This window comes from Manacus candei, unplaced genomic scaffold, assembly GCF_025592945.1.
Source record: "Manacus candei isolate 608988 ecotype Guabito, Panama unplaced genomic scaffold, ASM2559294v1 h1tg000093l, whole genome shotgun sequence".
In the NCBI taxonomy this organism is placed as follows: Eukaryota; Metazoa; Chordata; class Aves; order Passeriformes; family Pipridae; genus Manacus; species Manacus candei.
Genome location: NW_026138141.1, coordinates 962,642 through 974,405, shown reverse-complemented (window position 1 = coordinate 974,405; position 11,764 = coordinate 962,642). Strand labels below are relative to the sequence as shown.

The 11,764-nt window shown below is 41.3% G+C and overlaps 1 protein-coding gene across 1 annotated transcript in view; it reads right to left on the bottom strand.

Annotated features, from left to right (window-relative positions):
• Positions 1 to 2,626: 2,626 nt before the first annotated feature.
• FREM1 (FRAS1 related extracellular matrix 1) overlaps positions 2,627 to 11,764 on the bottom strand; it is a 68,585-nt gene continuing 59,447 nt past the window's right edge. Inside the window, exons 36-37 of the mRNA XM_051768167.1 lie at positions 7,511 to 7,596; positions 2,627 to 6,199 (exon numbers count right to left, since the gene is read on the bottom strand). Of these exons, the coding sequence (XP_051624127.1) occupies positions 6,000 to 6,199; positions 7,511 to 7,596 (286 nt within the window). The 3' untranslated portion in view covers positions 2,627 to 5,999. The remainder of the gene's footprint in view (positions 6,200 to 7,510; positions 7,597 to 11,764) is intronic.

Sequence of the window (11,764 nt, the reverse complement as noted above, 5' to 3'; positions counted from 1 at the left end):
GGCTACAACCTCCTTTCAGGGAGTTGCAGAGAGTGATGAGGTCTCCCCTGAACCTCCTCTTCTCCAGCTCCCTCAGCTGGGAACCCCAGGGAACCCCAGCTCCCTCAGCCTCTCCTCACAGGACTTGTGCTCGAGTCCCTTCACCAGCCTTGTTGCTCTTCTCTGGGCCTGCTCCAGCACCTCAATATCCTTCCTGAACTGAGGGGCCCGGAACCAGACACAGCACTCGAAGTGTGGCCTCACCAGCGCTGAGTACAGGGGAAGAATCACTTCCCTGGACCTCCTGGCCACACTGTTCCTGATCCAGGCCAGGATGCCATTGGCCTTCTTGGCCACCTGGGCACACTGCTGGCTCATGTTCATCTTCCTGTCAATCCAAACTCCCAGGTCCCTTTCTGCCTGGCTGCTCTCCAGCCACTCTGCCCCCAGCCTGTAGCACTGCAGGGGGTTGTTGTGGCCAAAGTGCAGGACCCGGCACTTGGCCTTGTTGAACCTCATCCCGTTGGAATCAGCCCAACTCTCCAGCCTGTCCAGGTCCCTCTGCAGAGCCCTCCTGCCTTCCAGCTGATCAACACTCCCCCCCAGCTTGGTGTCATCTGCAAATTTGCTGATGGTGGACTCAATCCCCTCATCCAGATTGTCAATAAAGATATTAAACAAGACTGGGTCCAACACTGATCCCTAGGGGATACCACTAGTGACCAGCTGCCAACCGGATGCAGCCCCATTCACCACCACTCTCTGGGCCCAGCCCTCCAGCCAGTTCTTAATCCAGCAGACAATGCCCCTGTCCAAGCCGTGGGCTGCCAGCTTTTCCAGGAGTATGCCACGGGAGACGATGTCAAAGGCTTTGCTGAAGTCCAGGTAGACACATCCACAGCCTTCTCCTCATCCACCAGGCGAGTCACCTGATCATAAAAGGAGATCAGGTTGGTCAGACAGGACCTGCCCATCCTAAACCCGTGCTGGCTGGGTCTGATCCCTTGTCCATCCCTTAGGTGCTCTGTGACTGCTTAGGGTGATCTCCTCCATAACCTTACCAGGCCCTGAAGTCAGACTGAGAGGCCTGTAGTTTCCTGAGCCCTCCTTCCAGCCCTTTTTGAGGATCAGCGTGACATTTGCCAATTTCCAATCATCTGGGACCTCCCCAGTGAGCCAGGACTGTTGGTAGATGATGGAAAGTGGCTTGGCGAACTCTTCTGCCAGCTCCCTCATCACCCTAGGATGGATCCCATCTGGTCCCATAGACTTGTGAGGATCCAAGTGGCTCAGTAGCTTGCTAACTGTTTCCTCCTGGATTACAGGGGGGCTACTTGGCTTCCTGTCTCTGTCTACCAGCTCCAGAGGCCAGTTGTCCTGAGGACAACCTGTATTACTGTTGAAAACTGAGGCAAAGAAGGTGTGAAGTACCTCAGTCTTTTCCTCGTCTTTGGTGACTATGTTCCCCCTATGTCCAACAAAGAATGGAGGTTTTTCTTGCCCCTCCTTTTGCTATTGATGTATTTGTAGAAGCACTTCTTGTTTTCCCTATCAGAAGTCGCTAGATTGAGTTCAAATTGTGCCTTTGTCTCTCTAATTTTCTTTCTACATGACCTAACTATATTCCCAGATTCTTCATGAGTTCTTCAGAACCAGCCTGAGGAGCTCTGTTGGGTATGTGCTTCATTGCTTCAGGTTGCTAACTGTGAGACAGGGGAGAAAGAGTCTGGGCAAAGACACATCTTTTTAGATTGTTGTGAACAATTTGAGAGAGAGAGATGATTCACTGAAGAGTGAAGAGTTTGTTCGTGCCATTCCAAGGAAGAAGATGCAGATAAGATTTAATTAAAAATATATTTATACGTATTTGAAAATTTCATCTGTATGAATAAAATTATATTCTTTTACTCACTGTGCTTATAACCAGTACTTCAGATACCAGATTCCCATTCACAGAATCACAGAATCATTAGGTTTGGAAGGGACCTCTGGAGATCACCCAGCTGCCAAGGCAGAGTCACCTAGAGCAGGTTACACAGGAACACGTCCAGGTGAGTTTTGAATACTCCAGAGAGGGAAACCATGACCTCCCTGAGCAGCCTGTTCCAGTGCTCTGCCACCTTCAAAGTAAAGAAATTCTTCCTCACATTGAGGTGGAACTTATGTTCTAGTTTATGGCCACTGCTTCTTGTCTGTTGCCGGGCACCGTTCAAAAGAGTCTGGCACCATCCTCTTGACACCTAGCTTTCAGATCTTTGTGTGTATTGATGAAATCCCCTCTAAGTCTTCTCTTCTCTAGACTAAACAGGCCCAGCTCCCTCAGTTTCTCCTCATAAGAGAAGTTAACTCATGGTACAAAGAGAATTTAACTCATGGTACAAATGTGATTATAATATTAATTCAAGAACAGGCCCAAGCAGATGAAGAAAGAGAATTCAGAAACTGCACAAATAGCAGGTATATTATGCTTAACTCTAAGTGCATTTCTACTATGCTAAACACTTTATCACTTGAGAAAAAGGTTTTGAGATGATGAAATGAAGTACATATTCACCAAAGTATATTTTGTTTTTTTATTAGAATACATAACAGAGTTAAACATAACAATATATATAGCATTCTGAATACAAGAATTACAATAGCACCAGTCTTGTGATGTAAGTAATGTAGAATCACAGTATTCACTGAATCTTACACATAATTTTCTCCAAATTATTTTTATAATTTGAGTTAATAAAGACTTGAAAACATTCAGTGAGTTTCCATGTGTAGGAAAAAAAAAACTTTTCTGATATTTTTCAGACTAAAAACTTGATACTGTAAAGTTAATAGCAACACAAATATTTTAGAATATTTGGGTTTGGAAAAAGTGTTCCTGTGACCAGTTGCCTAGCCATTTTTTCATAACTGTTGTCTTTGAGTCAATTACTTTTCTATCAAATTTGTTTGAAATTGGTCAACATATTTAAAAGATATTTGACAGGGAGTGAAGGTGGTTAAAAGTGACAAGCACGCAAAGAACTCACATTGCCTGTCACTATAGAAATCTAGGCTAACTACTGGGTTCTTTTCACTGAGCTGCTGCATCTTGGTTCTATTGCTCTTAAAAGGTATATGAATAGTTCTGGTGAAATAAATCCTTTATTTATCCAGAAAGCGTGACATCCGTAGGCGAACACCAGAATTTACATGCACCTTATTCTTACTTTCAGCCTTTTGAAATTCCCCTGCTGATGCTGATCCTCTAAATACTGATTTTTACCTGAGTTTACTCAGTCTAATTCAAAAGTATTGAAGACTGGAAATATCCCCAAAGCTCCTCAGGGTTTTAGGCCCATCCTTTACTAAACTTTTTAGATGCAATAATTTCCTATGTCAACAGAAAAAAACCCCTTATTTTTGCTTTCCCTGATCCGAGTATGCTGTATTCATTGAACTCCAGTATTTTAATAATAAAAATAAAAGTTGTAAAAATCTCTGAAAAAATACTTCTCTTTTAACGACAGAAGAATTAAAATTTATTAATAAACATTTGGAAGAATTGATTATATTGAAAAACAATACAGCAGCCTTTCAGAGCAGAAATAAACTTGCACTGCAATATAAGAATTTTTGTTTCATTAGTGTATTGTATTAGGTATAATTAGAACAGTAGCACATACAGTTTGCACACCTAACATTCTGTTGTGTAGTGAATCTTCATACTCTGCAATCACTTTAAGGCAGTTCAACAGAAATACAGAAAACGGAAAATTTCCCCTCTTCTCACAAAGACAAACCTGAGGTCACTGTTGTCTCAGATGGCATGAGTCATTTATTAGTTACTGATCGAGTAACAAGCACCTTTTTCAAATTCCCTCTCCATTGATATAATTCATTTATTAAATAATTCAGAGAGGTATTTGAGCAATCTTAATAGGCTTTATAAAGATAGCACCAATAAACTCTACAGCTTTTATTAAAAGAGGGTCATAAAGAAATAAAAGTTTATGCTTTTGTCTCTCTTAGTCAGCTTTCCCTGGAATTCCATAACACACCACTGAGAGATCTCAAGAGTGCTTTTTTAGATGCTAATTTTTTTCTGTAATGAAAACTATCAGAAATAAAATCAGGTCTGGATGGGTACTCAGGAGTACCTGGTTTGGAGACAATTAGCCTATATATGTTGATTTAGAAAACTCCTTAAACAAAAGAGTTAACGTCTAGAAAAAGTGTCTAGAAGCTTGTCATAAATATTGTCATTTAAAAAAAAGGAAAAAAAAAAGGAAAAAATAGAGAGAAATACTGGAAATATTTTTGTCTGTGTCTGTTGATAGCAACAATAAGGGTGAGGAAGCTCTGTCTGCAGTTCTTTTTTCTCTGATTTTGTGATACACTCATGTTTATAGGCAACAGCCCTTTCAGAAAGGTTCTTTCGTATATACAAAGACTGTCCAGCTACTCACATGAATATTAATTTAACTTGTCACAGGCAAGGAGGGAGGATGATTAACCAGTGCACACCAGAGGCAAGGAAGAGGGATATATAACCCCTGAAAGTGTCCCTCAGCCCCAAGAGGAGAGGTGATTCTGTTGCATCCGTCCCTTGCAGGACTGAGAAATTGCTGTGAGAAACCTTAGAAGGAGGTTTTGCACCTTTGGGGCAAAATTGATCCAGAGGCTGGCTGAATAGATGATTAAGGGGAGGATCAACTGGTGGCAGCTGGCAGACAGATGGGGGGGATGAGAGTTCATAGGTACAGGGCAAATTTACCCCACTCAGTACCAGACCAACTGTCACCCACTGGGCAAAGAGAGAGTTTGAGGGGAGCTTTAATTTTATATTTTTTGGGAAACTTATGCCTGGTTTCTTTTTTTTTTTTAATGTTAAGGCTGGCAGTAAGAAGATCCTAAAGCAAGCTTTTGACAGGTCAAATATAAATTTATTACAATGTTACAAAATGGTTATACTGCAACTGTGTATATCTAAAATAATAACTTATGGCCAGCTGGTTTTTTTCCTATTAACGGCTGATTTTAAACTCTTTCTCAGAAATAAATCTGGATTTTTAAATATTATTCATAAACCTCAAATCCCTAATAAGGACTTAGATTAATACTTTTCAAAAACCATAGCTGCTTTAGTACAAAATATGTCTCATGATTACATTGGTTTATACACACATATAAATCCTATTGATGTTCATGTGTCACTGAATATTCCAAGATAATATTCTAGGATTAAGCTTCATTATTTTTTTAATAAATCATTCTTTTGATATAACATTAGATGTAGAGATGTCCCATTATTTAATTACACTAAAAATTACACCAGTATCCTGCAATTCAAAAAAACAATTAAAAATTTTGGTTAGGAATATGAAACAATATGCAACTCTGTATGAACAGATCCATAGGGATCCAAAGTTGGCCTTGGGAGGCAGGAAAAAAAAACAAACTTTGCTCCTGTTGTACTCTGTCACTAAATCCAGCCACTGGTACTTTTGTAAGACACTGCACTAAGGCATCAACCAAAGAAGCCCTGTGTACTTACATGATGTCACTCCCCTCATCACCCAAGAGGACCTGGTTCTAGCCAAAAGTCTGCCCCCATTTTCACCCCCAGCAGTCTTCCTCCTTTTGTGACTGTAGTTTTTATTGCAAACAAATTAAAGCAACAGCCAATTCACAACTCCTCCTTAAGAGCAAAGCAAATCAACTGATTTGCTACTTTTTTTTTTTAAGTACTTTTACACAGAAGTGCGATGAAAGCTTTGAGGCCTAGCTCTTTGGTGTAAAAATACATACGAGTAAGTGATACATCAATGTCTTTGGGGAGAATTCAAAACTTAATCTAGACTTAAACTTTGCAGTGGACCTCTATACCTTGGTTAGAGGCAGTGCATCTGCACCTCTGGCAGCATATAACATAAACCTTGCTGATAATCAGGACAGTTTTCTAACTACACTCCCATGTCTGCAGACAACACACTGAAACAGCATGAATGTCCACTTATGCTTTCACAGGCATCCTCCATTCCTTACAACTTTCTTGAACATATATAGCTGTTTGGTCTGACATTCTTGCAGTCAGTTGCTTGCCATTTTCCTCGCTTCTGCACAAATACACAATTTCTTCCTCTCACTGGAAAGCGGTTGGAGCCTCTTCTCCAGTTTATGTAGGTTACAGGTTCTCCTCCGTTCCACTCCCAACGTCCAGGATTGACTTGGTCATTCAAGCCTGTGTGAAATCAGTAAGACCAAATCAGTGATGTTTATTTTCTCTGGAGCCTGATGCCAAGAGAAGTATGTTGTTCTATGTCTTTGTTGAAAAATGCATACAATTTAGCGCTGAGAAAAACCCATCTGATGGAACACAAATAAAACACAATTTAGTATTTAATTAGGCCACTTGAATCACAATTAGGGCCATCTGAATAAGAAATACATACTTTTCCACATTAGCGCCTATCTAAGATGTTTTTCCTCTTTCCATCTATCACATGTGTATGCCTTCACAGGTTTCTGTTCTGATACTTGAGATAGTAAGGAGAATATTATATTCTAGTCTGGGCAGCCTCAGATGCCTTCAGATTTCTTCTGAATGTAAAAGCCTGCAGATGTTTTTAGACCTTGTTTACACAATTTAGATTAACAGTTGTAAAATTAGGTTGTACTAATCAGTACAACATAAAACATATCTTTTCACTTAGCCTCTAAGTTACTAAAACGGAAGGTGGGTGACATATTTTTAGATAAGACTTGTCTTCTTAAAGTGACCAAGATCAGAAAATTGACATAACAGTCTTGTAGTCTTTATTCTTGTCAGCAGAATTTATTTCTCTCAGGTTAACAAAATCATGAGACCACTAAACAAGATTCCAAACTAACTGTATTTTTAAAGTTAATTTAGTATAGCTAGTAAATTAATCTCAGAAAATTACTTAGAGCTGACAATTGCAGATCAGAATTGAAAAATAAGAACCAAATTGAGGACAGTATAGCAGAAACAAGAAGACCCATCTGAATTCTTTCCATTTCTCACTAAATATAATGTACATAATAAGAACTAGCTAAATCTAAAATGATATGATGAAATGTTCTTTAGCTGATCATCTAATTAATTCATAAGAATTCTGACACAAGATGGCATCATTAATTTAGCAGGAACATACATGATTGTTTAAAGTTAAAACTAACAAATAAAAAAAGCTAAATTAAAGATAAATAAAATAACAGTCAAAAGAACGGTGAGATAAATAAAAGTGTAGGGGCTATTTTCATCAGCTTGTGTTAAAATGGGAAAGGTTTCCAGACAAAAACTATCCAGCAATGGGCAACATGATAAACTCTTCTTTTTGATAAAGGCTTATCAAATTACTGAGGTAAATTATGCTTTTGGCTTATGCTTTGCTCTGAACTAATAAAAGCAGCAGAAAGTTGAGTACAATGCAATGTTTGAAAACTGGGCTGGAACTGCTGTGGCAGTTCCTGCTCTTCAAGGTGCACAGGAATTTAATGCTCAGAGAGGAGAGGCAGTGGATGTACTTGCCTATCCAAAAGGGCATCCTCCCACCGAAGTCCCACAGCCACTGCATGTGTTGTTCATTAGCCACACTTGCTAGACTCCCCAGGTATCTAGGCTCAGGAAGAGAGGACAGAGTAATTAGCATTCCACAGAGTGACAGACAGGTCAATTTATCAACAAGGGGCACTGGTTCTAGTATAAAGCATATAAGTAACTTGTCACAGGAAAAAAAAAAAACGTGACTTACTGAAATGAAAGAATAATTACATGGAAATAAAGTCTTAAAATTGTGGATTACGTGGAGAGGAACCAAAGTCCTAGTCTCATTTTTATAACAGAAAAATTGAATCAGCTGAGCAACTGAAAAAAAAACGTATACAGAAAATATGTGCCTCATATTCACAAACTGCATTTTAAACCATTAGCACAATTATTAATACCATATTTTCCATAAAATAATAACTTCCTTCACAAAAATCCAAGCCACTAAAAGAAAAGCCAGCTTCACTCATTTGGTAGTAGAGCAGGCTGTATCTTTTTAAAATCAGGTTCTGAAAAGACTGAAGCTTTGAGTAACAGATTTAAGTGGTGGTGTGGTTCTGAGAAGTAATCTTAGAATGTCCTGAATTGGAAGGGACCCACAAGGATCATTGCAGTCCAACTCCTGGCCCTGCACAGGACAGATCCAAGAATCACACTATGTGCCTGAGAGCATTGTCCAAACACTTCTTGAACTCTGTCAGGCTTGGTACTGTGACCACTTTCATGGGGAGCCTGTTCCAGCACCCAACCACCCTCTGGGGGAAAGAATCTTCCCCTAATATCTAAGCTAAATCTTCCCTGTCACAGCTAACACGTGCACCCTCTAAAATCAACATTCAGGCTGTCACATCATTCCCTGCATTTCTCTCTTCTCCACCTATCCCACCCTCTTTCTTCTTTAGTATTTTCATCCTTTTCAATTTTGCCTTTCAGTTGAGGTATTCTGTTTTTCCATTCTTTTATGAACCTGCACTCGGTAAATGCAGGTATACCATGGGTTTCCCAAGTTGCTCTTCACAAGAAGTTTCATATCTGAAAAGGCTCTGAGGAGCAGCCCATTCTTCAGAGGGTTGTCTACAATGACTACACATTTAATTCACAATGGAGAGCAGTTGTGGTGTGTATAAAGCAGACTATTTCTGAATTAAGTCAATGTGTAAGTTCTGCTCTGCATTTGTACCTAAAGAATGCCATATACAAAGAAGTATTTGCAAACCCTAGCCACTGAGTGGCCTTGCCACTGACAAGTCTTCCAACCGGTACCAAACACGCAAGCACCTGCAGGCTACTCTTAAGCCATTTAGAGGCCAATTTAAATCATGAAGTATTAAGACAAATGGTATTCTTCAAATTTGTCAGACACTGTCAGCCATCAGTGGCTTCATTCTCCTATTTATCCGTCTTTCTGTCTGCACTGATATCATGTCAGCTTTTTACATGTCATGCCTGCTGTTGCCATCCCTCTGATGCTGTCATATCTGTCCAATATTTCTGACTGCCACTCAATCTAACAGTGATTCCAACCCTTTCAGCCTCTCATAACATCCCGGGTGATGCTTGATAGGGCCAAAGCAAACAACACTGCTCATCAGAACATGTTTTAAGAGAGCAAAAACCCCTTTTGTAGAAGCAGAATAAGCCAATGGATTTATGAGGTTCTGCTAATTTCAGTACTTTTGCCAGTAAACAGAGACAAAAGATCACTATTGCTCCAAATGAAGTAAAGACTGTCTTAAAAGCTGGAACAACAACCAGGTCTCAAGAATTACAGGACAGACGTGAGTCCACTATGGAGACCATGAACAGATCTTGGGGTGCAAGCCCACCATCAAGCCTGTTGCCCAGATAGAGACCCATGCCTGGAGCTCCATTCCTGTTACTGCCCTCTACCTCTTCTGAGAGTAGTGATCCCATGGATTCCATATGATGCCACACAAGACAGGGAAGCAGCAAAAATTTACATCAGGAGGAGTTCAGAGTAGAAGTCCACAAATATTCTACACAGTCCCTACCGCACAAATGGATCATTGCTTAATTTGGGCCCGGAGGGGAATAGTACAAAACAAATTCATTGTAATGCTGATGGAGGATGCTCCTGCTGCAAAGGCCTCCTCCACTATCCCTGCAAGTCAACCAAAACAGCAGGGGGTGGAGTCGCTCTCTGCTCTGCTTTGCATGGTGGATCTGCCAAGGCCTGCAGGACAGCTAGGTGTTAGCCCTCACCTGTGGAATCATGGCTGGCCTAGACAAGTAATATAGGTCCAGTCAGGGACCCTCTAAGTTCAGGGACCACCAGAAAACAAAAGGATGTCTCAAATGAACCAAGTTTGCAGATGATACAAAACTGGGAGGGGCTGTTGACTCCCTGGAAGGCAGGAAGGCCCTGCAGAGAGACCTCGACAAATCAGAGGGCTGGGCGATCACCAACCAAACAAAGTACAACAAGGGGAAGTGCCGGATTCTGCACCTGGAATGTTTGGACAGACTGGGGAATGAGATGCTGGAAAGCAGTGCCACAGAAAGGGACCTGGGGATCCTGGTCAAAGGCAAGTTGAATATGAGCCAGCAGTGCCCTGGCAGCCAGGAGGGCCAACCATAACCCTGGGGGGCATCAGGCAAAGCTTCGTCAGTCAGTTGAGGGAGGGGATTGTCCCTCTCTGCTCTGCACTGGGGCGGCCTCATCTTGAACATTGTGTCCAGTTTGGGGCACTGCAATATAAGATATTAAGCTCTTAGAGAGAGTCCAAAGGAGGACAATGAAGACAGTGAAAGGCCTTGAGGGGAAGCTGTATGAGCAGCAGCTGAGGTCAGTTGGTCTTTTCAGCCTGGAGAAGAGGAGATCAAAGGGGAGACCTCATTGCAGTTACAACTTCCTTGTGAGGGGAAGAGGAGGGGCAGGCACTGATCTCTTCTCTGTGGTGACCAGAACCCAAGGGAATGGCCTGAAGTTGTGTCAGGGGAGGTTTAGGTTGGGTATTAGGAAAAGGTTCTTCCCCTAGAGGGTAGTTGGGCACTGGAACAGACTCCCCAAGGCAGTGGTCACAGCACTAAGTCTGACAGAGTTCAAAAAGCATTTGGACAACACTGAGGCACATGGTATGAGTCTTGGGGATGGTCTGTGCAGGGCTAAGGATTGGACTCAATGATGCTTGTGGGTCCCTTTCAACTCAGCATACTCTGTAATTTCGTGTACACTTTCCTCACACAGGGGTGTGATGGGATGGCTCAGAAACATTGCTCATGTCTTTCCAAAGGGGTTAGCAACTGCCTGGTAGGGTTCGAGATTGTGCACCTGCTTATTGTACAGGTTCCCAAAACTACACCCAGTGAAGCTCTCAGCAAGACTTCAACTGTGTCTCTCATCACAGTGAAATTTTGTGCATGGCATTTGTGCCTCTGTGTCCCAAGGATGACATGCTTCCACTCTTCTGGGCCCATCTACCAGGCACTGAATCTCCAGTGAGCTGACATAAGCTCTTGGAAAGTATTGTACTCCATCTTCTTCTGCAGACAAAAAGTCCGGGAAAGCAGGCTCAGTTAATTCAGGGCGTTCTCCCAGGCTAACTGCTTCAGCAGGAGGATACCATTTCCCCTCACAGTGACTGTGGTCGCACTGACCAAATTTGGGGCTAAGGAGAGGTTTGGGCAGCAGTTTCTGTGGTATCACTACTAGCTGACCAAGAGCAAAAATAAAGCATTTTATCTAGCTTCTGTTTAAGGACACTCAAAATCCAGGAACTAAGAAAGTTACTTCAGGTAAGCATACTTCCTCCTGTTATTTCAATTGTCTTAGAAAATGTGAAAACAAAAAGTACCATTCTGTGTCAGTAACTGCTGTATCATTTATGACATACAGAGGTGGTCTGAGAAATACGTTTCAGACTTTTACTTCAATCCACATACCAGAGAGAGACTTCAGCACTGTGAAAGGAAAGCACTGAAATAGTTATAACATTATCTAATCTTTTCTCTATAGGAGTGCTTTCTAAATACAGCCTGAGAAACACGCATTATTGAAGACAGAACAACTGTTCTAATTGTTACACCTAATTAGGGGGTTATATGTATTGTAGAGAAATGAGATCAGTCCTGAAGGAACATACCACTTCTGATAATATTAATTACTGAACCTCTAGGCAGAGCGTCAGACACCAGAAATGACAAGATAACAGTATTTATGGAGTTGTGTAAATCTAACACTTCCTAATGTAAATTACTCAAGATAAGGAGCCATGC